General features: G+C 34.7%; 3 protein-coding genes, 1 long non-coding RNA gene and 1 pseudogene across 4 annotated transcripts; 2 read left to right on the top strand and 3 right to left on the bottom strand.

Moving 5' to 3' along the window:
- The first annotated feature begins 1,713 nt into the window (after nt 1-1,713).
- Nucleotides 1,714-3,428, top strand: LOC108845010 (uncharacterized). The gene is made up of 3 exons (XM_057006228.1): nt 1,714-2,040; nt 2,183-3,156; nt 3,233-3,428. The coding sequence occupies exons 1-3, from the start codon at nt 1,714-1,716 to the stop codon at nt 3,426-3,428; spliced, it is 1,497 nt and encodes a 498-aa protein (XP_056862208.1).
- A 323-nt stretch (nt 3,429-3,751) lies between these two features.
- On the bottom strand, nt 3,752-4,278 carry LOC108845012 (uncharacterized protein At1g43920, Chloroplastic-like). Its single transcript, XM_057005302.1, has 2 exons — nt 4,126-4,278; nt 3,752-4,008 (listed from the first exon to the last, which is right to left on the bottom strand). Exons 1-2 carry the CDS (start codon nt 4,276-4,278, stop codon nt 3,760-3,762), a joined length of 402 nt encoding a protein of 133 aa, XP_056861282.1. The 3' UTR covers nt 3,752-3,759.
- A 4,805-nt stretch (nt 4,279-9,083) lies between these two features.
- LOC108846559 (F-box/kelch-repeat protein At4g38940-like) lies at nt 9,084-11,080 on the top strand (annotated as a pseudogene).
- A 1,199-nt stretch (nt 11,081-12,279) lies between these two features.
- On the bottom strand, nt 12,280-16,639 carry LOC130509876 (isoamylase 3, chloroplastic). The gene is made up of 22 exons (XM_057006176.1): nt 16,403-16,639; nt 16,073-16,315; nt 15,913-16,000; nt 15,599-15,835; nt 15,394-15,498; nt 15,192-15,296; nt 14,968-15,102; nt 14,770-14,856; nt 14,633-14,684; nt 14,468-14,531; nt 14,245-14,344; nt 14,070-14,170; nt 13,921-13,972; nt 13,759-13,821; nt 13,589-13,678; nt 13,426-13,498; nt 13,267-13,346; nt 13,082-13,186; nt 12,900-12,998; nt 12,750-12,811; nt 12,563-12,674; nt 12,280-12,494 (listed from the first exon to the last, which is right to left on the bottom strand). Exons 1-22 carry the CDS (start codon nt 16,510-16,512, stop codon nt 12,384-12,386), a joined length of 2,274 nt encoding a protein of 757 aa, XP_056862156.1. The 5' UTR covers nt 16,513-16,639; the 3' UTR covers nt 12,280-12,383.
- A 5,309-nt stretch (nt 16,640-21,948) lies between these two features.
- LOC130509306 (uncharacterized) lies at nt 21,949-24,247 on the bottom strand. Its single transcript, XR_008943400.1, has 2 exons — nt 22,230-24,247; nt 21,949-22,100 (listed from the first exon to the last, which is right to left on the bottom strand). It is a non-coding gene; the product is annotated as an uncharacterized LOC130509306 (long non-coding RNA).
- Nucleotides 24,248-26,976: the final 2,729 nt, after the last annotated feature.

Genomic DNA, 26,976 nt, shown 5'->3' with positions numbered 1-26,976 from the left:
CGTCGTTTAACTTAATGAAAATGGTTTTTGGTTGGGCTCGAACCCATGCACTCGGGGTTCTAGGTAGACGTTTTTGCCACTGAGCTGGTGGACTTTTCGAAATATTACTCTACTTATTTTTCTTTATTGATTAAAAGATCTGGATGTTCTGTTTTAGACGAAAACCCAAGACGACGTCGTTTTATTTAATTAAAAGGATGTTGGTTGTGGTATTCGAACTCAGGCACTCGTGTTTCTGGAAAGGGGTTATTTGCCACTAAGCTAGTGGACTTCTCGGAAGATTACTCTACATGTTTATTTTTATTGTTCAAAAGATGTGGATGACTGAATTAAAACAAAACGCGTAACCCTAATTTCTCAGAACCAAAATCGATTTGGGGATTTCTTGTGATGGCAAGGACGAAGTTCACGAGGAACGGAAAAAGGGTAACGATCTTTGGAGGGATGAGGAATTTTGAGTACGGGAGCGAAGAAGCGGTTCAGTCGAAGAAGAATGAGAGTGAAGAAGTGGTTCAGCCGTCGAAGAAGGGTGAAGGGAGTGTCTCTGAACCAAAGAAATCGGCGAAGGAAGGTGGAAAACGCGGTGCCTCTGTGAGTCAGTCATCGTCGGGGAGATCGAGGAAGAGTAAAAGAGTTGAAGCGAAGACGATGGTGGCATCTCTCGAGAAGGTTACGAGGCGTGGGACACCATATGGGTCGCCTGTGGCATCTCCGGAGAAGGTTACAAGGCGTGGGACACCATATGGTGGTTCTACTCCGTCTCCTAGACAAATGAAGAAGCAGAAGGTTACTGGTGGGTCAACTCGAAACTCGAAGACGAGAGATGATGATGTTGATAATGTTGATGACAGAGAAGAATGTCCACAGAAGGAGACAAAAGAGCTGAATCCTCGAAGTGAAGAAGAGGAATTTGGAGATATAGGTGATGATGGTACGCTAGCATTAGAAGATGGTAGGTTAGCATTAGAAGATGGTAGGCTTGATGTAGAAGAAGATGATGGTATTGCTGGCATCGAAGAAGAAAACTGTGGAGACTTGGGTCTTCATTTTGGTGAGGAAGCAAGAAATGATGACTGTGAGGTTGATGAAGACGAAGGGGATGATTATGCTTGGGATGAAGATAAAATCCCTGATCCGATGTCTTCAGATGATGAGAATGAAGAGGAGATGATACCTGCGGAAGCTTACAGAGCAGACACTGATCCAGAGGAGCTACTTCTGCTTGGCAAAGTATTTTCAGATGCTGAGGACTTCAAACATACTTGTCTCAGGTATACCCTCAAAACCAGATACAACATCAAATTCTACCGATCCAGTAGCTTGAAGATGGGTGCAAAATGTGCTGCTGAGATGAGAGACGATGAGTCTCCATGTCCTTGGATGGTGTACTGTTCTTATGATAGGAGGAAGCAGAAATTGATGGTAAAGACATACGTCAATGACCATAGGTGAGAGAAGACAGGGCACTCGAAGATACTTAAGAGGTCAGCAATTGCAAGTTTATTTGCTGAGCGGTTAAGGCTGAATCCGAAGATCACATCAAAGGAGATACATGCGGAGATCTTGAGGGAGTATAAGATGGAAGTCAAAGAAAACTCATGCATTAAGGCCAAGACGAAATTGATGAGAGAAAGGAGGAAGACCCATGAGGAGCATTTTGATAAAATCTGGGATTACCAAGCAGAGATCTTCAGGAGCAATCCATGATCCACCATGGACATTGAGACCATACCAGGAGCCACAGTTGGAAGCAAGCAGAGGTTCTACAGGCTCTACATGTGTTTCCAAGCACAAAAGGAATCATGGAAGAAGACTTGTAGGTCAGTTATTGGCTTAGACGGAGCTTTTCTGAAGTGGGACATCAAGGGACAGTTGTTGGCTGCGGTTGGAAGAGATGGAGACAATAGGATTGTCCCTATTGCTTGGGCTGTAGTGGAGATAGAGAATGATACAAACTGGGATTGGTTTGTGCAGCATTTGGCCTTGGATTTGGGATTGGAACTTGGGAAAGGCTTTGTTGTAATGTCTGACAAACAAAAGGTAAACGAGTTTCTGATTCTTTTTTTGTGATTCTTATATTTTTCTGATTATTTTTTTGTGATTCTTGTGATTCTTATATTTTTGTGATTCTTGTGATTCTTGTGATTCTTATAATTTTCTGATTTTTTTTTTGTTTCTGTAGGGACTAGTGAAGGCAGTTCATAACCTCCTTCCAGAAGCTGAGCATAGGCAGTGTTGTCGCCATATTTACGAGAACTGGAGGAAAGGTGGAAAAGATCTAAGGTTACAGAAGTTCTTCTGGTACATTGCAAGGTGCTACACTCCTGGTATGTTCAACTACAACATGGATGAGCTTAAGAGATATGATGCAGGCGCACATGCATCTCTGGTTAAGACAAAGCCAGAGACTTGGTCTAGAGCTTTCTTCAAGATAGGCTCCAACTGCAATGATAATCTGAACAACTTGTGTGAGTCCTTCAACAAGACCATCAGGGAGGCTAGGAAGAAGCCTCTGCTCGACATGTTAGAGGAGATAAGGCGCCAATGTATGACTAGGAACTACTTAAGGTCTAAGATGGCTACGGCCAGGAAGACTAGGTTCACGGAGAAGACACACAAAGAGTTAGCCAGGGTTGAGGAGAAGTCTAAAGAGTGTACACTGCGTTGGGCAATTGGGCCAGAGACTGAGGTGGAGGACCAAGAGCAGACGTATGTTGTGAGTTTGGAGAGGGAGACTTGTGCATGTCGAAGCTGGCAAATGAATGGTATTCCATGCATCCATGCTGCTAAGGTCATCCTTGGTGCGAAAAGGAAGCTTTCTGAGTTTGTTGCTCCTTGCTACACAACAAACCAGTGGCGTGAAACCTACAGTTATGGGATCAGTCCTTTAAATGGGATGATAGAGTGGCCTCAGACCAATAGATTAGGTGTGATTCCACCACCTAATCGAAATGGCAAGCCTGGTAGGCCTAAAAACCATTATCGAAAAAAGGGAACCAATGAGACAGTGTCTACTACCAAGCTGAGCCGTGCGAACAGGGTAATGACATGCTCTAATTGCAAAGAAGAAGGGCACTACAAGAATACATGTCGGAAGGCTTTTGTCCCGAGCTCACCTAAGAAACCAAGAGGCAGACCAAGGAAATATCAGGTAAGGTTCTTAGTTTTGTAGCTATTGGTAATGTTTCTGAGATTTTTTGAGGTTATTGACAATTCATTTGGGATGATACAGGGACTACATTTTGAAGAGTCACAAGCTCAAACCTCCCAAGCTCAATCCTCACAACCTCACTCATCACAAGCTTCCCAAGCTCACTCCTCACAAACTGAAGCATCACGATGGGAAGTTCCTCAATCTACCCAAGCATCACAGACTGGAGCGTGGGGAAGATGGTTCTCTTAGAACTACTCTTTTGTTTGTTGTGTGATGTTGTCTCTCTCGGATTTATGTTTTGTTGTATGATGGATGATGTACTTCTTTTTCTTTTGTTTAGATGTTTTCTTAAACAATGATGATGGTTGTGTGATGTTGTCTCTCTCTTTGCTGTTTTCTTAAACAATGATGATGGTTGTGTGATGTTATCTTTTTCTTTTACTTATTTTGTTCTGTTTTGTTGTGTTGATGATCAAGAAGTAAACAAGTCTTACATTAACCATAACATAAAGAGTCTTGAAACCATTAGAATTACACAAACACATAAATCAAACACAAGACATATTCAAAGACAACTCATTTCAAAGACAACCCATTCCTAGTGCTTATTTTCTCATGATGAACACAATACATGAAACTGATGCCACTAGAAAACCCACTTTGATGATCACATTCAGCTTCTTAACTTCATTGCTAGCCTTCTTGACATCTTCTTTCAGCTGTTCCTCCACATTTTTGAGGTTGTCGATCTCCATTTTGAGCTTCCTCAAATCCGATGCAAAGCAATCAACTTTAGGCAATGCATCGTGAACCTCTTCGTAGACAGCTTCATCTACCCATTTGTACAAGTGATCCTGGACACAAATCATGAACACAATCTATGTTCAGACAATTTCTCACTACCTAGACATTGAAGCTTTACATTTCAGAACACGACAAGGTTACAGAAACACAAACAATTAAACACTTACATTTCGAAACGTTGGGCATCTAAAGAAAGTTCTTCCTGGATTTTCCTTCGTTTTTGATGTGTAAATCTCAGTTCTTCGACCACATCCGCATTGCTCTGGGATACCACGAATACCCATCGTATTCACAGACGAATCCTCACAACCCGAACTCATCGTGTGACACTCGAAGAAATGGAAGAGAATCGAGCTTCTTAAGGAAGAAATGGAAGAGAATCGAGCTCTGTTCGTCAATGGAGCTTCTGATTTTATGATTTGGGAATTTAGGGTTTATGAGGAGAAAACGACGTCGTTTCTTTTTGATTCATTTAACTAGGATTAAAGCCAATATAAAGAATGATGTTTGTCAATCTATTGTAAAGTCCACTAGCTTTGTGGCAAAAACCCATTCCATTTAACTCGAGTACACAGGTTCGATACCCGATGGAAGCACATATTTTTAATAACATTTCTAAATGAAACTATGTCGTTTCATTCATTTATCTTTAATCAGACAAAGAGACAAAACGACGTCGTATGATTTAACACCCAAAATTAACGTCATCTTAATTATCTGTTAACCATGTTAACGGTGTGCTAATCTGGAAAGTCAATCGTAATGTCCTTAATAAAACGAAAAAGTCAAAGAAAGTTCAGTGTTTTTTTGGCCAGCCAATATGTCCAGGTTTGTTTTGGCAATTCCTGCAAAGTTCAGTGTTTTTCTGGCCGATTTCCTATTTTGAACATTTGATGGCATATATTTAAAAGCGACAAGGGAATATCCGGTTACATGGTATGTCCCTAGAATCTTACATAACAATAACTAACCCCAAAGAGATAATGTGATTAACCCAAGAGAAGCCCAGCAGGTCAAAGATGATATTAGTTGGCTGGAAGTCCAATAGAGGAGATGGAGGAAGCCCGTTAGTTAAAATGTCATGATGGAGACGAGGCCCAAATGGAAGGTCAAAGAGTAATATTAGATTTAGGCCCAAATCATGAGAGACCAGAATTTTCCAGTTTCGATGAGTTCCAACTGGACAGAGAGGAATTAACTGAAGCGACGAACCAGAGCAGGGAGATTCCGTTGAATCCCAGAAAAGAAAACAGAGAGTTTCTAAAACAGAGAGAGAGCCAGAGTTGTAGTCTTTCACTCGATTGGGCTGGATTTTACTGTCTCGAAGCTGAGATCCGATCTTTGATAATCCTTTCGATTCCACGGGTAATAATTCCCGGCGATTTATGAAAGTTCCGGTGAAGCCTATTATTTCTCTGTCTCCACAACTCATAGATGCAAGCTTGCCATGCAAGGAGAATAAGGTAACGACTATTGCTGTCTCCTGAATAGTTTATCAGTGACTGAATCCAAGTTTGTAGATGAGGACATAGTCCTAGTTTCACTGAGAAGTTCAACCAGACAGTTCTTTGAGAAGGAACACTCAAAGAGGAGGTGATCTCGAGTTTCATTTACCGACTGGCAGAAAAGACATAGCGAATCACTTCCGAGCCCCCCAAGAAAGCAGTCTGTCACGAGTAGGACCAATATACTCAATTAGTGGACCAAAGCTTGTCCACGGATCACTCCAGAATCTACAATTGAGGCCATTTCCAGGCAAAACTTGAACCCACTGCATTATGTGTGGCTGCAATCTGAGTAGCTGTTTAAAGACCCAAGTGTGGCTCTGTTTTTCTTTCAGATCCCAGATGCTGCTATCCTTGATTACATTTTGGTGTATCCACGCAACCCAAATTGAGTCAGCCTTAAAGAGCAGAAACCAGAGGAGCTTAAGAGCACATGTACGGTTCCAAATTCTCAGATTTTTAAGACCTAAACCTCCTTCTAGTTTAGGTGTGGTAACCACTTCCCAACTTACTTTCGCGTTAAACCTGCCCTCCAAAGTTCCTTTCCAGAGATATGCATTACACATTGAGCCGATTTTAATTATGCATTCTAGAGGGAGAATAAAAGCTGCTGATCAGAAATTTGTGATGCCATTGATAACTGTATTTAAGAGAACTTGTCTGCCTGCAAAAGAAAGATACTTTGATGTCCAAGAACTGATTTTTCTTTTAATGTTTTGCAGGAGGGGCTCACAGTCAAGAAGAGAGAGCTTCTTTGTACATAAAGGGAGACCCAGATAGCGGACAGGAAGGTGCTCTTGGGGGATTCCGGAGATTGCGCTTATGTGGTTGGATTCAGCCTCAGACAATCCGCAGGAAAAGAAGCTTGATTTCTCTGGACTTATTGCCAAGCCTGAGATAATGTGGAAATCACTTAGCACTTTAAGAATCCCCTGAATTGAGGTTTGAGAACCATCTGAGAAGATTAAGAGGTCATCAGCAAAACACAGGTGAGTCAATTTAGAATCTTTGCACTTTGGATGATAATTAAATTCCCCAATCTCTGTAGCATCGTTTAGGCTCTGAGATAGGATATTCATGGCAAGGCCAAATAGGTAAGGGGACAAAGGGAAAGCCGACCATAGAAATACCCATGTAGCCGACCATTCAAACCCACAGAGAAAGCCGTAGTAGTAAAGCATTGCTTTAACCAGTGGATATAAACTGTAGGAAGACTGAGAGATGTTAGACATTCCAATAGAAAATCCCAGTTGATAGAATCAAACGCCTTTGCTATATCAATTTTCAGTGTCATCATTTTTGCTCCTTTGTTGTTGTGATATCCGCTGACAATTTCAGAAGCAAGGAGACAGTTTTCTAATAAGAGCCTGCCTCTAATGAATGCAGTTTGATTTGGAAGGATGATCTGTGGCAAAAGAGGCTTCAGCTTTGCTACAAGAAGCTTGGACACGACCTTATATAAGGTATTATTACAACACGATATTGGCCGGTAATCTTTAATAACTGTAGCTCCAGGAAACTTAGGCAATAGAGTAAGGATTATGGAGTTAACTGAGTTGGGCATGAATCTTGTTGTAAAGATTTTGGCAGGCGAGCAATTAGAGATGCTTCTTCAGGGGTGCAGAGAATTCTAGTACGTTGAGAGATGAAGGACCTCCGGTCCAGAGAGACAGCAGCAATAGCAGGGCCAAGAATACTCTTGAAATGAAAGACAGCAAGATCACCTAACTCTGACGGTGTGGTGGCTACAATCCCAGCCAAACTTGTCAAGGTATGGATAGTGTTATAGACATCTCTTGCTTGAGCGACTTTCTGGTAAAATGGAGTATTCTGATCCCCTGATTGTAGCCAGTTGATTCTAGATTTTTGCTTAAAGAATTCCTATTCAATTCTCCTTAGCATCGAAAGCTTTTCAGAAATAAGTCTTTCTGCATGAAAATTAGCCTGAGAAAGATCATGTAAAGAGACCAATTGGGCATGATGATATTGCTGTGTGACTTCTGAGACCCGCTTCTGAATTTCCGAGAAGTTGTCTTTATTTAATGTTTTCAAGGCAACACGCAAGAGCTTCTGTTTCCGGACCAGAGACGCTAGAGAGTGAGAGGAGGTCTCAGTAACACTCCAAGCATTGACTACGGTACTCAGAAAGTCTGGATGTGTAGTGAGATAGTTATAGAATTTGAAAGGAGCTGTGCCAGCCAAAGGAACTTGCCAGACAATAGATAAGCAGCATGGGGAGTGATCAGAGATATCTCGTTCAGAAAATTAGGTGGCAAGGCTATTAGGATAGGCCGAGATCCAGTGCTCATTAATTAGTGCTCGGTCAAGCTTCTTTGCTATGGGGTTATCTTGTTGATTGTAGGACCAGGTGAGAGTCGGGCCATGGAACCGAAGATCCCTGACCTCAATCTGATCCAGGCAGGATTTAAAGTCTATCATAGCGGCCGAAAACTGAGTGACAGAAGGAAGAGAGTGCTCTACAGGGTGCAAAATTTCATTAAAATTTCCTCCAATGCACCAAGGAGAGCCACTGGGAATAAAGTTGTCCTTCAGAAGGATAATCTCCACCCACAAATCATTACGTTCTTCCGAGGTGTTAGCAGCATAGACAGCAGTGAAGTAGAAATCCATGACTTCAGGATGAGAGACTTTACAAGTCAGTGACTGACGAGAGACATGCAACATAGTGACAGAAAAAGGGAGATTTCCAAATAATCACAATACGCCCATCATGATCAGCTGAGTGATTAGAAAGGAACGATCAGCGAGGACATACTGAATTCATAACAAAAGTGAGGTTAGTTTCCTTGATATGTGTTTCTGATAAAGCTCCAAAATTTACTTTATGTACATGAAGCCAGCGTCTAAAAGCAGAGTGCTTATCAGTTTCATTTATTCCTCTGACATTCCAAAAAAAGAGGTTTCCTATCATTAAAATATTAATGTTGGTTCTTTCCTAATTGTAGGAGAACACCCACTGGCGGGGATAGAGTTCCAACATCAGCTGGAGGAGTATTGTCACAACAGATTTCACCACTACTTGAATCAATGGGTGGTAAATCTGAGATTATATCCGGAGGAGCATTCTGATGAGGGAGAGCCTGCTGAGCCTCCACATCCAGGCAAGCAAAAGTAATACAAATCGTCTTATTATTCTTTAGTTGTCCTAGTATAAGTTAACGTAGTTGTACCAGTAATCGTAATAATATGGATTTTGCTTTACTCGTAGTAATTGTTTTAAACAACAAAATATCTTCTAACACCAATGCAATGTTTTTCTTCTGTGTTTCAAAGTCGTGTAAACTAAGCCAAATTAACCATCCTTAAAAATCATTTTAATATTTGTTTTCAATAACTCCAATTTTATAACAGAATTGTAATATTTTTACATTACCCATCAAATATATATATTAATAATAAAATTTCATGAAAATGACAAAAAAATTACCTTTGAGTGGAGATTCAAAATTGCCAAATGTAGGATGGTGGGTGACGAGAACTATGGCCAAGGGGGAAGAATGTTAAGATAGTGGAATCCTTATTGAATTGTTGATGAATATATAAAATTTGAAGTTTAATTCTTTAGTTTAATATAGATAATAGGTGAGATGTCAATTGAATTACAAAGAAAAGAATAGGTCATGAGAAGAAATAAATGGTATAAATAGTAAGATTATTAAGAAGTAGCGAGATTAAAATGTTTGCCATTAAGGCATTTTAGTTACTTGTCCATTATTTTTGCCTTTTTGGGTTATTATGGACCCCCATCCCAAAATAAAATTTATTTGTATTATAATCCACGAATAAATCGACTTTTCAATCCCTATAAAGAGTTTTCCATTCTCTGCTTCTTCTCTCATGCAACTCGTCGTCTCTTTGGGTCTTGAGAGTGTCTTACGCAAACCCAAAGTTATTTGCTCTTACCACTTGCAGATTTGTACTCTCCATCCTCCTTTTCTATTTTGTTTGATTGGTTTCTTTATCTTGTTATTGAAATCTGAGTGTAGTAACTTTTGTCTGTATGCTGTAAACCCTAATCTTGAAAAAAAAAAAAAAAAAAAAAAAAAAAAAACCCTAATCTTGACCCATTACTTGTGTCGTGTGTGGTCTTGGAATCAGCTTCCTAGTAATTTAGTCTTTTTCTTCTCTTTGTGATTCTTGCTTGATATGATATGTCTGAACTAAGAATGTCTTAACTTGGAATGTCTTAACTTGAAATGAATGTCTGAACTTGGTATCAGCGAGCACTCTTTCGTCTTTAGGCTAACAATAACATATTTCCATTTTTTTTTTGTTCAGGTTGATTTCCTGATTCACTCAACCACAGCTGTTTCAAGATGTCTGAATTAATGGAGCAATTCTTGGAGCTGTCAGTGTCGTCTCCTCTGTTTCAGTCACTTCCAGAAGACGTCATCGTTGACATCGTAGCTCGTGTACCCATAAGCCATTACCCGACTCTCTCCCGCGTTTCCAAGAGTTTCAGGAAACTCATTGCCTCTCCTACGCTCTACGCTCTACGAGAGGCGATCCTTCCTGGGCTGCAAAGAACACCGTCTCTATGCCGTCCTCCGCAACCCCCAAACTCTTGATGATTTCAGTTTGTACATTCTCCACAAGAAACTCAACGGCAGAAACCGCTTGGTCATCGTCGAATCAATTCCTTCCATGTCTTTCCATGGAGACTGTGTCCCGGTGGGTTCGAAGGTGTATGTGTTTAACAATCCCGATGCGCTAAGCATTGACTGCACATCTCACACACGTCAGCCCATCTCCGACATTCCTCAGCGTTTGTATGTTCAAATGGTTCATGTGGTTGACGAGAAGAAGATTTATATAATCGGTGCTTTGAGTGTTGTTCTTGATGAGGAGAGTGCTTGGGGGTCGACAACTTTGAGGACTGCAGTCAAAGTGTTTGATACAGAAACACAATCCTGGGAGCCTGAAATCTCGTCTATTGACCTAACTCCCTTTTGGTCTGATTCTGTTGTGATGGATGGTAAGATTTACCTGAAAAGTCGCAGAAAGGACTACTCTTCTGTTTATGTACCAGAGGAAAGGAAATGGGAGTTGATGGACGAGGTGTTGGATTCTGAGGACTGGAAGGGTGCATGTGTGGTTGACAACGTCTTGTACTATCATGACCATTCCGGGAAGGCGTTGAGGGCGTATGATCCGAAGCAGGGCTGTTGGAGTGTTGTCAATGGTTTGGAGGAGTTTTTGGCTGTGGAGACTGCTCAATCAAAGTGGTGCGATGCGGTGAACTACGGTCCGAATAAGCTGGCTCTCTTCTTTCCTAAAAGACAGTACGGCGAGAAGATGATTTGCTGTGCAGAGATTGCTTTGGAAAGGCGCCAAGGAGGAGAGATTTGGGGTAAGGTGCAGTGGTGTCATATTGTCATTGGCTGTGAGCGTTTTGACATGGTGGAATATGTGGCTGTCACGGTTTGACATGGTAGATCCTTCTTATTTTAATTAATCCTAAATGCCATCTCGTGTGGTTGTAAGTTTGCTAACATCGTTTATGTTAGACAAAACCTGAGTGTGTTGTTTCTGTTAAATTTGCTATGTTTTATTCTTGAATAATTAATTTGCTATGCATCATAGCCTCTTCACAGGTTAAATTTTACGAGACATTTATGTTTGGTTCCCATGTTCAACTATGATGCAAGCATTTAATAGAGATTAATTAAAGAAAATGAAACATAAGAGTCTGAGATGGAATAAAAACCTTAAACAAACATACACTTACCATTGCTCGATATATATGTATATACTAGATGATAATCCGCGCCATGCGCGGGGTGAGTTTTTTAAAATATGTTGTATTGAAATATTACAATTAGAATGCATCTTGTTATCAAGATTTTTTTTACATTTGATTTGGAGTGGACATTCGGATACCATTTGGTTCAGTTTAGTTTGGTTCGGTTCAGTTATATTTCGATTTTTTGTGAGTTCGATCCGGTTCGGATCTGCGGGTTCGGTTTGGATTTGGACTCAGATAACTCATTTTATTTTAAAAAAAATAAAATTCGTATATACTTTAAATTTTTCAAAATATAAAAATAAAAAAATTATTTATAACATATAAATGTGTATAATGCAAGCTAAAATACTTAAACTTAACATAAATTTGGTTAGCTTCAATATTCGGATAAGAAATCAATAGATATTTGAAGTATTAGTATTTTGAATATCATTTAACTATTTTAATCATGTATTTTTAACTATTTGTAAATATTTTCAAGTATTTTGGACAACTTAATAACATTTTATATATTTTTAATATTCTTTTAGATATTAAATTCTAAAAAAAATTAATATATTTAAGTATATAAATCTGGTTTCGATATCCGAAATATTTCGTTTCCGATCATGTTCTGTTCTAAAAAATATCATCTTAATAACATCTTAAAATTTTTGGTAATTTATAGACGTTTTAAAAAATTCAAAATATAACATATATGAAAAATCTATTTTTTAAATATGTTTAAGTGATTTTTTTTTGATAATATTAATTAAAATAAAATGTAGAGGATACAAATTTTTTTATCAAATATTTTTGATTTGTAATCAATAATTATCATATATACGTTAATCATATTAGGTAATTCCGTAGCTTTTATTTAAGGAAATAAACTTACGTAGCTTTTATTTAAAGAAAGAATATAAGACTATTAATTAATATGATAATTAGTTTAATAAAAAGTATAATATATATTTATATGGACCAACATATTTTTCTAAGGATTTCTGAAAATCATCCTAGTGATGACACGTGGCTACAAAACATGTTGTAATGTTCCAGGATTAATATATAGGGGATTGTATCTTTTGATTGGAAATGTTGTCTATTTTAGAATTTTATATATTAATCAAATAAACACTTATGGATCTTTTTACCAAGGATGTGATTTGCTTTACATGGACTTGAGAAGGATCGAAGAGAATGGAGCCACATTGTATGTCTCAGCCACGCCAGCCACACCTTCCTTTACAAAGTCATCTGGTGACTCGAGGTTTGTGTCAGCCTGGTGCCAAACATGAGTCGGTCATGTAATTGGAGAACCAAAGAAGATGGAAAGAAAGAAAGACTTACCAGACGGAACCATTGCTTTCCCGCAGGTGGCAGTGGAATCAGAGCCTTGACAAAGTAGTCATGGGCGTTGAAAGCCGCATAGACGTCTTGGCCGTTTACACCATCATGGAGCCTGCCAAGAACAATCATACTTATTAACAGTTAGAAGCGATAATACAAAGAATGAATGAGAGATCTTTGTACTTACGTGAAAGCTAGGAACTTGCTCTCAGGATTGTCCCAATTATCTTCATGCCACGTAATCTCTCCCTTCACAAAAAAAAACACATTACACATAAGAGTAGAGGCACAAAGATTCAAGGACTACATTGTAAACGAGAGGATAACGATTAGTTACTTTGCTTAGGAAATTTTCATGCTTTAGTACATGGTGTGAATGTCGGAACTTGATCAACTCTGAAAAGAACCTGAAATGGTTCTGTTTCTTTGCGTCGAGCTGAATTAAAAAAAAAAACAACAAGACATGATACAACAGTCCAAGGGGATAATCCATAACAACAGCAAGATGTTAAGACTTGCCTCTTTCCACTGGAAATTGTTGAGAGCAGTATCATGTCCGTAGCTATTGTTATTACCATATCGTGTATGTCCATATTCGTCTCCCATTAGCATCATTGGTGTCCCCTGATCATTGATCAACGTCGGTCTCATATAAGATTGTTAATAATAACAACAATATCATAGTATGTTGACAATAGATTTACCTGAGAAATCATCAAAGCTAAATGAAAATTCTTCATTTGTCGAACACGTAACGACTTGATGTGCGCATCACCAGTTTCCCCTGTCAAAGAAACAGAGTATAAACTTGAATACTAAAAACAAGAAACTTCAAATGTTATGATAAAAAGTTATAACTGTACCTTCCGAACCACAGTTCCAGCTATAATTGTCGTTACATCCATCATTTCCGCCTTCTCCATTAGCTTCATTGTGCTATAAAATTACAGAAGAGATATGTAAGGGGCATAATAGACACTCATCAAGGCTTCAACATCATTACATGAGAAATCAAAAGTACTGTACCTTAGAGTTGTATGTTACAAGATCTCGCAATGTGAATCCATCATGCGCAATTATGAAATTTACACCGTGGTATGGTTTCCGCTGGTTAACCTATTGTAAAAGAAGCGAGTAACTGCGATGATGTCATGAAACCTTACAAATAAAAACCAATAACTTGAATGTATCTTTACCTGGTAAAGATCAGAAGATCCTGAAACCCGAGTTGCAAAGCTTCCTTTCATACCACAGTCACCCTACAAAATATGGAACAAAATAGTGTTTCTGCAATAAGTCTTCTTCTTACATCATTGTTGTATACCATATAAACAAAACTCCATTGTTGTATTGTATACCTTGATAAATCTTCTAACATCATCCCTGTACATCCCATTCCACTCAGCCCACCTGTATTTTGAAAAAATAATCCAGTAGGTACTATGAGAGTAACTGCAAAGTATAGTATTATGTATCACAATTTGGAAATCGAAGCTAAAACTGTTACCTATCCCAATTTGGAAACTTCCCGACAAGATATAATCCTCCACAATCCCAAGGCTCTGCAATTATTTTACATCTTGACAGAACAGAATCTTTGGCGATTGCCTGATTCATCAAGAAAAATCAAAATGAATATGCTTACGGCTACCACTGTATCTGATTATACACAATCAACTTACCCTTATGAGTGGGGGAGCACTGAGTGGAGATCCATCTGTGTCTCGGCACAATACACTAGCAAGATCAAATCGGAAACCATCCACGTGATACTCTGTGACCCTGCGTTTAGTAAAAGAGAAGAAAACACAAGACACAGTGACTAATAGTGTTTATGTTCAGGTTGTTTACAGTGTCTAATAGTGATACATAATGATAGTTGGTCCATTATGATTTTTTCAATACCAATGCTTTAGGCTATCTAGTATTAGCTCCATAACAACAGGATGGTTACAGTTCAGTGTATTTCCTGTAATCAGAAAAAAAAAGAGACGTTGAAGTATATATTAATTCATTTGAAGTACGAAATTTTCAAAAGTCAAGCCTGTATAAGCTTCAAAATAGAATTACCACAGCCGGAATAGTTAAGCAGTTGGCTGTTTGGATCAAGCATGTAATAAGTCTGCAGACAGATTTCAACACCGTTTTAGAGTTCCAAGATAATATAAAAATAAACTCAAATGAGGTTCACTACTCTTACAACTCACCTTGTTGTCTATGCCACGAAATGAAGTGGTATAAGGGTACTTATCATCAGCTTCATTGGTATGATTATAAACTACGTCCAAAATAACCTGCAGAAAAAGAATAATTAGAATACTTTTGAATAATAATAATAATAAGTTACATAAGTTCAACAAACAAACTTTTCATTTGGCAAAAAGAGACTTAGAGGCTTTGCTTACCTCTATACCAGCAGAATGTAAGGCTTTGACCATTTCCTTGAACTCTTTGGAAGCTTTAATAGGGTCTCCCTCACCACTAGCATAACGGCTCATCGGAGCAAAAAAGTTAACTGTCGAGTAACCCCATGTGTTAACCTAGCAAACGAAAAAAAAAAACTCTTTTAAGCCTGTGGAAGCATTGAAAAATGCGCACTCCTGTATACAAGTATTAGACTTGTGCTTACCATGTGATCTCTAGGATTAGGACGCCTCTGAAGCTCGAGTTCATCAAACTCAAAGACTGGCAATAACTCCACTGCATTAATACCCAGATCCAGAAGGTGTGGTATCTTTCAACAGAAAGAAGTTACAAGTGAGATATAAATAAACGTTACACATAAACATCACACAACCAGATGAAACGTATCCTCGAATATGACTGATTACCTTCTCAATGAGACCAAGGTAACTTCCTGCTACAGATGGATCAATCCCACTGGACTCATCAGCAGTAAAGGCACGAACATTCATTTCATAAATAACAAGATCCTTCTGCAATACAGTAACAAATGATAAAATAATTGAAAAAAAAAAAAAACTGTAGAACAGAGTCAGCAACAAGTAGCTGAAGAAGGGCAAATGAAATGATTACCTCAGGGATATTAGGGAACTGGTAGTCATCTCCCCAGTCAAATGGAGAGCTCTCAAAGTCATAAGTTCCATAGAACTGAGCAAACTTCTGGTTACTATCCCCAAAAAAGCTTCTCCCCTTAACAAGCTTTGCATAAGGATCCAAAAGCAGAACGCTGCTGTCAAAGCGATGACCCTGATTCCATTCTCCAGGACCATCAACACGGTAACCATAAAGAACATTCCTGAGTGGCAAATCCTATTTCATAACGTAGAAAAATCATGAGAAGACAAATAATAAGAAACGAATTTTTGTGTGAATTAAGGGAATACAACCTCAACACAAATGTGCCACGTGTCTCCAGTCTTGTTTACGCTGGGATCCAAAACCAACTCCACAACAACATTCACATCATCCTTATCACTGATTATTAAACAGAAACTTGAGAATCAAGAAGCTGTGACATTGGCAAGAAACAAAAAAAAACATATGAACCTGTGAGGAAGTGATAAGCAGAGTGTGACAGAAGTGGCGTTGTGAGAGAAGAGGGCGAAGTTGATTCCCTTGTCGACTTGGGTGACACCGAGAGGAGACGTCTCACCAGAGGAAACTTTGAAGGACAGTTTAGTTTCTGCCGCCATTTGAGATGATGATTCTTCCTCCTCTATCACCCGTTCTTGTGCGCGGCGACAAGTGACCTTAAGTGTTGAACGATGACGGGTACGAATCGTCACTTTCCTGCTCAAAATTCAAATTCAAGATCAGAATTATGATTTTCGGATCGCGATTTTCGATTCGAAGTGAGGAAAGATGTAACTGACTAACCCCATGGGAGTGAAGCCGGTGAAGACATTACTGCCAGAGGAGGAGGAGGAGTGGAGCGACGGGGGGAAACTGGAAGCAGCAAGGGAGTAACAGGAAGGTGAGGCGAGCATCGGTTCTGTTTGATTCGATTGTGTTTGCTACTTGGAAGTGAGAGATTGTGTTTATATTTTGTGATGGGACTTTGGGAGAAACAAAAGAGTTTCGAGAATTGGAGGAGAGCCGTTCATTGAGGTGACTGTCACGTGAACGGAAGGCGCGAGTCTTGTGTTGTGTATTACCCTTAATTCATTGTTTTATTTTCTTTCTGGGGTTTTGTCATTTTCCCTGAAAATATCTTTTGGTATGAGAAATAGTTATTACTGACACATCCCCTTGGTTTCAATCTTTCGGAGCATCTCCAATCGACTCTTATTTTCATTTCTATAATCTTAACAACATCGTTAAATTTTTTTGATTTATTTTCATTTAGAATATAAATATTATATAGTGCTATGGCATCGGTTTATAAGAAAAAGACGTGTTTAATAAGATGATATTTACAAATCTGTAACGAAATCTATTAATATGGAAATAAAATATTAATTAAATCTGTAAAAAAGAAATAAAATAATAATTAACAATTGAAAATATATTATCAGAAAATGCCTATATATGATTTAAAAATAAATATATTAATATTAGTTTCAAATTTAAAATAATAAATTTCGAAATTTTGTTAGATTGTTTGATAGATATTTAAAATATTTCAAATCCTAAAATCATTTCAGTTTTGTATAAAATTTAAATAATGTTCGCTTTCACATTTGTAATTTTAGAACAAAAATTAAGATTTAAAAATAAAATCTGTGATGGTGTTTCTGATAAAATTATTTGAAATTTACGGAAGTTAAGTTATATTTAACAACATCGCTAAATTTTTGTGATTTGTTTTAATTTAGATGGTAAATATTATATTAAATGTGGTATATATTCCACTTTGTAGCACTAAATGTGTCCCCCCCCCCTCTCCCCTATGTAGCACTTAGTGGGTTAGAAAACTATATTTTGATCCGCACTTTCAAAGCGCATGACTATTTTTTATTGGCGAATTTATGAAGTCGTATGTTTGTTCACTAATATGTTTAGTCTTGAGTGTTTAGTTTTCGGTTCGATTCCAATTTGATTTCCTTTTATGTTTTTGGTTTCAGTTCGATTGTGGTTTTTTTGTTTTTTTGTTTCAACAAATAGGAGCAATTTTTTATTCTTTTGTGAATTTTTTTTTGTTTGATTATTATATTTTTGGTTTAATCTGGATAAAAATGTTAGAAATCTGATAATATTTTAATACAATTCCGTTTTGGTTTGATTCTTGCTTTTGGATAATTTCGAAAATTTGGTTTAAATCACATTTTGGGATTTTCTCAAACAAAAATTAGATAAATTTAAATATTTGGATAAAAATATCCAGGAGATTTGGTTATATCCAAAAATCCCATTTTGTATTTTTAGATAAAAAAAAGAAAAAAATTATTAGGATGACAAAAAAAAATTTATTATATTTAAATTTGAATATGTGTTAATCTTTCTGATAAAATATATTTTAAATTTACGGAAGTTAAGTTATACTTAACAACATCGTTAAATTTTTGTGATTTATTTTCATTTAGAAGATAAATATTATATAGTGCTACGGCTTCGGTTTATAAGAAAAAAACGTGTTTGATAAGATAATATTTACAAATCTGTAAAGAAATATATTAATATAGAAATAAAATATTAATTAAATATGTAAAAAGAAATAAAATAATAATTAACTATTGAAAATATATTATCAGAAAATTCCTATTTATGATTTAAAAATAAATATATTAATATTAGTTTCAAATTTAAAAATAATAAATTTCGAAATTTCGTTAGATTGTTTGTTTAGATATTTAAAATATTTCAAATCCTAAAATCATTTCAGTTTTGTATAAAATTTAAATAATGTATGCTTTCACATTTGTAATTTTTAGAACAAAAATTAATATTTAAAAATAAAATCTGTGATGGTGTTTCTGATAAAATTATTTTTAAATTTATGCAAGTTAAATTATATTTAACAACATCGCTAAATTTTTTTTTATTTCTTTCATTTAGATGGTAAATATTATATAGTGGTATGACATCCGTTTATAAGAAAAAGACGTGTATAATAAGTAGATTTTTACAAACATGTACTGAAATATATTGCTATAGAAATAAAATAATTATTAATTATTAAAAAAAGAAATCAAATAAAAATTAAATATTTAAATATATAGTATTAGAAAATTCTTATTTCTGATTTAAAAATAAATAAATTAACTTTAATTTAAATTTTTAAAATAATAAAATTTGAAATTTTATTAGATTTTCGGTTTAGATATTTAAAAGATTTCATATCCTAAAATTATTTTGTTTTGTATAAATTTTATTAGTGTATGTTTTCGTAAAAAGCCATATATATAAACCAACTGCAGCATTAGATATTGGATGTTTAGATATAATCTTAACTATAAAATACTGGAAATGTACATATTATATGGTATCAAGAGTGATATAAAACATATTATATTGTTTCATAACGGCTACAATTGTAGTATATCAAAAATATTGTAAAAGCTATAGCTCATTAGAAGGAAAATATAATATTTTAAGAGCTATATACATCAATATTCGATACTAAAACCCATTAGAAGAAAAAGATAAACATCATTTAAAGCCAAAGACGTGTATTCCATTTCTTCTCCCTCTACGTGAAGACGACAACACTGTATCGTCTCAAAAGAACTTTGATTTTCCAGAAAAGATATACCATCAACATTGCCTGGCCTAAAGCCTGAGATCACATGCATTAACAATCACTAGATCCAAGGCTTTAAGAACTGTCTTTTGTTGGCCGCTGTAAGAGGTGATCAGATCTATCTGAAGCACTATAGACGTAGAAAAAGATATGTAGCAGGTGCTATGTTTTTTTAATACTACAATTTTTCATAATGGAAGAGAAGTTTTTATCAAATGGTGAACATTTTCATAACGAACGTAATATAAACTTGTCAGTTTTTAAACATCAAAAAGAATATATTAGATATCAATATATTAGTATGCGAGATTAATATAAGTATTGAGAGATAATATTGTTTTCCTTGTTGATTTGGTGGTCCTTTTTTCATCTCCTCTTTTATCCTCTATGAACTTTTGTGTTGTTGATAAAATTGACATAAAAAGTAATATCATGAAGGCGTACTCCGGATACTCGCCGCTAGTCTTGACCCACCTTGTTGGGGGCCACGACACATCGAGGTTATTCAACAACAAAAAAAAAAGAAAATATCTCAAGGAAAATCCATAAAAGAAAACATATTTTAATAGTATTGATTTTTCAAAAATAAAGGTAACAAAGTCCCACATCGGTTAATTATAAAGAAACAAGAGCTGCAGACATCTATAAATAGTCGACGATACCTAATCACATATCTTGCAATTGGGCTTGGATTCTAATGCCAATACTTAGCCAGATAGTAAAAATATAGTCGGGTTTATTTCGTTAACAGCAGAGCTAAAATCGATTAATCGGTTAATTGGTCGGTTACTTAGTCATCCGTTAGGATCTGAGTTTTCGTTAGCGGGAAGCCATTAGAGAAGGATAGAAAGAGTACATGTTTATTGTCTTTCTGACTTTCTCTAATGTATTCCCACTAACAGAAACACAGATCTTTAATTAATTTAATTGATTTTACACAATGTATGTTGAACCACTGAGTGTGCACAAGCCTAGGACAGGAGGTGTGTTGTCATTGTTTAGGAAAATAAGGTTTAAGAAACAAATCATACCAGACTTTATGATGGGAAACAATGAATAGAATTATGTTTTGGTTTGATTCTTGCTTTTGGATAATTTCGAATAATTTGGTTAAAATCACATTCTTGGATTTTTTCGAACAAAAATTAGATAAATTTAAATATTTGGATAAAAATATCCAGGAGATTTGGTTCTATCCAATAAACACATTTTGTATTTTTAGATAAAAATTAATTATATTTAAATTTGAATATGTGATAGTCTTTCTGATAAAATATATTTAAAATTTACGGAAGTTAAGTTATACTTAACAACATTGTTAAATTTTTGCGATTTATTTTTATTTAGAATATAAGTATTATATAGTGGTATGGCATCGGTTTATAAGAAAAAGACGTGTTTAATAAGATGATATTTACAAATCTGTAAGGAAATCTTTTAATATAGAAATAAAATATTAATTAAATCTGTAAAATAAAGAAATAAAATAATAATTAACTATTGAAAATATATTATCAGAAAATGCCTATTTGTGATTTAAAAATAAATATATTCATATTAGTTTCAAATTTAAAAATAATAAATTTCAAAATTTTGTTGGATTGTTTGTTTAGATATTTAAAAGATTTCAAATCCTAAAATCATTTCAGTTTTGTATAAAATTTAAATAATGCATGCTTTCACATTTGTAATTTTTTAGAACAAAAACTAATATTTAAAAATAAAATCTGTGATGGTGTTTCTGATAAAATTATTTGAAATTTACGGAAGTTAAGTTATATTTAACAACATCGCTAAATTTTTGTGATTTGTTTTTATTTAGATGGTAAATATTATATAGTGGTATGGCATCAGTTTGTAAGAAAAAAACGTGTATAATAAGTAGATATTTACAAATCGTAAGGAAGTCTATTGCTATAGAAATAAAATAATAATTAATTATTTAAAAAGAAATAAAATAATGATTAAATATTTAAATATATTATTAGTAAATTCTTATTCTGATTTATAAATAAATAAATTATTGTTAGTTTCAATTTTTAAAAGAATAAAATTTTGAAATTTTGTTAGATTTTCTGTTTAGATATTTAAAAGATTCCATATCCTAAAATTATTTTGTTTTGTATAAATTTTAATAATGTATGTTTTCATAGAAAATCATATATATAAACCAACTGCAGCATTAGATATTGGATGCTCACTACAAGAAAACAGATATTTAACGAGGACCAATTTCCTCGTTAATTCCTCGTAAAAGGAAGTTTACGAGGAATTAACGAGGAAATGAGTTTCGTCGTTTATCGTCCGTCGTAACACACATTTCGTCGCCATTTCCTCGTAAAGTAGCGAGTCAACCATTTCCTCGTAAAGACAAAGTAAACATTTCGTCGTAAGTTCCTCGCCGCATTTCCTCGTAAAATCCTCGCGGCCATTCCTCGTAAAAACCACGCGATGCATTCGTCGTTACTTACACGTAATTTCCTTGAAATGAAATCCTCGTAAATTTGATGTAACTTCCTTGGAATATTTTCCTCGTAAACTCCACGTAGATTCCGTGAAAAGCTTTCCTCGTAAATACCTCGTAAAATATTCCTCGTAAATTCCTCGGTTAGCTTTCGACGCAAATAACTCGTATATTGCGAATTTTCGTATTAATAAATAATATTGATAAATTTAATAACTATTAATTTAATTTAATAAAAATATTTAAATATTTGTGGTTTATAAATAAATTTTAAATAAAATTCAAATGCAACAAAATATTTTATATATAAATAAGTTTTGGATTTTATAATACATAAACCGAAAAAAAAAACTAAGGCTCGTTCATCGCCTCGTAGAATTCCTCGCTCCTCCTCGTAACATCCTCCTCGTCATGTGTGCCCGATGACTCGCCTGGAATGGGATTTTGTTGTTTCATTGTTAAAAAATATATCTAACGAACATAAATTCCGTAAACCTATCTAAATTCCCTAAACTAACCACCTAATATACTAAACTAATTATGGAGAGCGAGGAAATTACCATTTCGAAAGAGAGAGGAATGGGAGAGGAGTTGGAGAGGAAATGGGGAGGAATTGGAGAGGAAGTTGGGACGAATGGAGAGTGTGAGGTTTGGGTTGTATATATAATTTACGAAGGCGTCGCAATTTCCTCGTAGTTTTACGAGGAATTAAAGAGGCCCGTCTTTTATTTCCTCGTAAAATCCTCGTAAACTTACGAGGAAATTGCGAGGCCCGTCCCAAATCCAACGACGAATAAGCGAGGCCCGTGTTTCTGGTCCTCGTAAATGCCTCGTAAATTACGAGTTTTTAACGAGGTAAATTTCTAAACCTCTAAAATCAGAAACCCCAAACCCTAAACCCCATCTTTCTTATATTCTACTTCATATATTACAAACATATCTTCCTTTTAACCTCAATATCTTCTTAACATTTCAAAACTCAAAATTTAAAACCACAATTCTTTAACTTCTAATATCAATCTCTTCTTTCTAATATAAACTTATACAAAATCAAATTATTTATTTAAATTTTCTATTTTGCAACAAAAATATAATCTTGAAGATTTGAAAATATAATCTTCTTAACATTTCAAAACTCAAAATTTAAAACCACAATTCTTTAACTTCTAATATAACTTACGAAGGCGTCGCAATTTCCTCGTAGCTTTACGAGGAATTAAAGAGGCCCGTCTTTTATTTCCTCGTAAAATCCTCGTAAACTTACGAGGAAATTGCAAGGCCCGTCCCAAATCCAACGACGAATAAGCGAGGCCCGTCTTTCTGGTCCTCGTAAATGCCTCGTAAATTACGAGTTTTTAACAAGGTAAATTTCTAAACCTCTAAAATCAGAAACCCCAAACCCTAAACCCTATCTTTCTTATATTCTACTTCATATATTACAAACAAATCTTCCTTTTAACCTCAATATCTTCTTAACATTTCAAAACTCAAAATTTAAAACCACAATTCTTTAACTTCTAATATCAATCTCTTCTTTCTAATATAAACTTATACAAAATCAAATTATTTATTTAAATTTTCTATTTTACAACAAAAATATAATCTTTTGAAGATTTGAAAATATAATCTTCTTAACATTTCAAAACTCAAAATTTAAAACCACAATTCTTTAACTTCTAATATCAATCTCTTCTTTCTAATATAAACTTATACAAAATCAAATTATTTATTTTGCAACAAAAATATAATCTTTTGAAGATTTGAAAATATAATCTTTTGAAAATTATAAAATTATTAATGGGTTTGGAGTTTAGGATTTAGACAAAATAGAAGAAATATGGGGTTTGGGGGTTTAGGGTTTAGGGGTTTAGACAAAATATCCCGTTAAAACCTCGTAAACCCACGAGGAAATTACGAGGAAATAAAAGACGGGCCTCGGTAATTCCACGTAAGCTTACGAGGCCTTTACGACGATTTTGTCTTACGTGGAATTAACGAGGCCCGCATTTTTATTTTTTCTTTTTTTCGTCGTTATTTCCTCGTTAACTACGAGGAATTAACGAGGTATGCTTTCTAAACGCCTATAATCTAAAACCCCAAACCACAAACACCATCTTTCTTATCTTCTACTCTTCATTCCAAACCTCAAACCTCAATATTTGTTATTTTTCATTCCAAACCTCAAACCTCAATATTTTTTTTTCCATTCTAAACACCAAATTCTTATAATCTCAATCATTCTAAAAAAAACGTGCTTTAGTATTCCTCGTTAAAGTCACGTAAAACATTTCCTCGTAAAGAAGACGCGAATTTACGTTGTTTTTACGAGGAAACGCTATTTCCTCATTTCCTCGTAAAGATGAAGCAAGCTTTACGTAGTTTTAACGAGGAAAGAGAATTTCCTCGTTAAAACCACGTAACATTACGTTGTTTTAACGAGGAAATGTTTTCTTCGTTACTTTACGAGGAAATAACGACGTTTTATTCTTTCTTTGTAATTTCCTCGTAAAGTCGACGTAATTTTACGAGGATTTTATTTCCTCGTTAATTTTCCTCGCCAAAGTGCTGTTTTCTTGTAGTGGCTTAGATATAATCGTAACTATAAAATACTGGAAATGTACTTATTATATGGTATCAAGAGTGATATAAAACATATTATATTGTTTCATAACGGCTACAATTGTAGTATATCAAAATTATTATAAAAGCTAAAGCTCATTAGAAGGAAAATGTAATATTTTAAGAGCTATAAACATCAATATTCGATACTAAAACCCATTAGAAGAAAAAGATAAACATCATTTAAAGCCAAAGACGTGTATTCCATTTCTTCTCCCTCTACGTGAAGATAACAACACTGTATCGTCTCAAAAGAACTTTGATTTTCCAGAAAATATATACCATCAACGTTGCCTGGCCTAAAGCCTGAGATCACATGCATTAACAATCACTAGATCCAAGGCTTTAAGAACTGTCTTTTGTTGGCCGCTGTAAGAGGTGATCAGATCTATCTGAAGAACTATAGACTTAGAAAAAGATATGTAGCAGGTGCTATGTTTTTTTAATACTACAATTTTTAATAATGGAAGAGAAGTTTTTATCAAATGGTGAACATTTTCATAACGAACGTAATATAAACTTGTCAGTTTTTAAACATCAAAAAGAATATATTAGATATCAGTATATTAGTATGCGAGATTAATATAAGTATTGAGAGATAATATTGTTTTCCTTGTTGATTTGGTGGTCCTTTTTTCATCTCCTCTTTTATCCTCTATGAATTTTTGTTTTGTTGATAAAATTAACATACAAAGTAATATCTTGAAGGCGTACTCTAGATACTCGCCGCTAGTCTTGACCCACCTTGTTGGGGGCCACGACACATCGAGGTTATTCAACAACCAAAAAAAAAGATAATATCCCAAAGGAAAATCCATAAAAGAAAACATATTTTAATAGTATTGATTTTTCAAAAATAAAGGTAACAAAATCCCACATCGGTTAATTATAAAGAAACAAGAGCTGCAGACATCTATAAATAGTTGAAGATACCTAATCACATATCTTGCAATTGGGCTTGGATTCTAATGCTAATACTTAGCCAGATAGTAAAAATATAGTCGGGTTTATTTGGTTAACAGCAGAGCTAAAATCGATTAGTCGGTTAATTGGCCGGTTACTTAGTCATCCATTAGGATCTGAGTTTCCGTTAGCGGGAAGCCATTAGAGAAGGATAGAAAGAGTACATGTTTATTGTCTTTCTGACTTTCTCTAATGGATTCCCACTAACAGAAACACAGATCTTTAATTAATTTAATTGATTTTACACACTGTATGTTGAACCACTGAGTGTGCACAAGCCTAGGAAAGGAGGTGTGTTGTCATTGTTTAGGAAAATAAGGTTTAAGAAACAAATCATATCAGACTTTATGATGGGAAACAATGAAAAGTTTTTGTTTTTTTTAACCAAGTAATGGTAGCCTAGTGGTCATCTCTTGGTGCTTGGTGTGTAGCCACATCAGTCATGGGTTCGATTCCCCATATGAATTATATTGCCATTACTTGGCCAGTATGGGCTTAGCTCCGGCCCAAGTGGTTAACATGGTGAGCTGTAAGACATGACCGGTCCAACCCCTAGCATTTATTAGAAAGCATTCCAAAATCGGACCAAACAATGTGGTACCGAGTCCACTCTGTAGCACTAAATGTGCTCTCCGCCCCCCCCTCTGTAGCACTGAGTGGGTTAGAAAACAATATTTTGATTCGCGCTTTCAAAGCGCATGACTATTTTTTATTGGCGAATTTATGAAGCCGTATGTTTGTTCACTAATATGTTTAGTCTAGAGTGTTTAGTTTTCGGTTCGATTCCAATTTGATTTTCTTTTATGTTTTTGGATTCAGTTCGATTGTGGTTTTTTGTTCTTTTTTTGGTTCAACATATAAGAATGAATTTTTATTTTTATTTGTTTGATTATTTTGTTTTTGGTTTTTTTCTGGATAAAAATGTTAGAAATCTGATAATATATTGAATACAACTCGGTTTTGGTTTGATTCTTGCTTTTGGATAATTTCGAATAATTTGGTTAAAATCACATTTTTGGATTTTTTCGAACAAAAATTAGATAAATTTAAATATTTGGATAAAAATATCCAAGAGATTTGGTTCTATCCAATAAACACATTTTGTATTTTTAGATAAAAAAATTATTATATTTAAATTTGAATATGTGATAGTCTTTCTGATAAAATATATTTAAAATTTACGGAAGTTAAGTTATATTTAACAACATCGTTAAATTTTTGTGATTTATTTTTATTTAGAAAATAATTATTATAAATTGGTATGGCATCGGTTTATAAGAAAAAGACATGTTTAATAAGATGATATTTACAAATCTGTAAGGAAATCTATTAATATAGAAATAAAATATTAATTATTTAAATATATTATTAGAAAATTCTTATTTCTGATTTATAAATAAATAAATTAATGTTAGTTTCAATTTTTTAAAAGAATAAAATTTTGAAATTTTGTTAGATTTTCTGTTTAGATATTTAAAATATTTCATATCCTAAAATTATTTTGTTTTGTATAAATTTTAATAATGTATGTTTTCATAAAAAGCCATATATATAAACCAACTGCAGCATTAGATATTGGATGTTTAGATATAATCTTAACTATAAAATACTGGAAATGTACATATTATATGGTATCAAGAGTGATATAAAACATATTATATTATTTCATAACGGCTACAATTGTAGTATATCAAAAATACTGTAAAAGCTATAAGGAATTCTATT

The sequence above is a fragment of the Raphanus sativus genome, chromosome 3, assembly GCF_000801105.2.
Source record: "Raphanus sativus cultivar WK10039 chromosome 3, ASM80110v3, whole genome shotgun sequence".
Classification (NCBI taxonomy): domain Eukaryota; kingdom Viridiplantae; phylum Streptophyta; class Magnoliopsida; order Brassicales; family Brassicaceae; genus Raphanus; species Raphanus sativus.
This window is presented reverse-complemented; position numbering and strand designations above follow the sequence as displayed.

Coding starts and splice junctions, on each gene's coding strand:
- LOC108845010 (XM_057006228.1), top strand. CDS start 1,714: ATGGACATTGAGACCATACCAGGAGCCACAGTTGGAAGCAAGCAGAGG. Junction 2,041..2,182: donor TAATGTCTGACAAACAAAAG/GTAAACGAGTTT, acceptor TTGTTTCTGTAG/GGACTAGTGAAGGCAGTTCA. Junction 3,157..3,232: donor CCAAGGAAATATCAGGTAAG/GTTCTTAGTTTT, acceptor GGGATGATACAG/GGACTACATTTTGAAGAGTC.
- LOC108845012 (XM_057005302.1), bottom strand. CDS start 4,278: ATGAGTTCGGGTTGTGAGGATTCGTCTGTGAATACGATGGGTATTCGT. Junction 4,009..4,125: donor GATGCCCAACGTTTCGAAAT/GTAAGTGTTTAA, acceptor ATTTGTGTCCAG/GATCACTTGTACAAATGGGT.
- LOC130509876 (XM_057006176.1), bottom strand. CDS start 16,512: ATGCTCGCCTCACCTTCCTGTTACTCCCTTGCTGCTTCCAGTTTCCCC. Junction 15,297..15,393: donor ACCTTGGTCTCATTGAGAAG/GTAATCAGTCAT, acceptor TTCTGTTGAAAG/ATACCACACCTTCTGGATCT. Junction 14,532..14,632: donor GCTTAACTATTCCGGCTGTG/GTAATTCTATTT, acceptor TTCTGATTACAG/GAAATACACTGAACTGTAAC.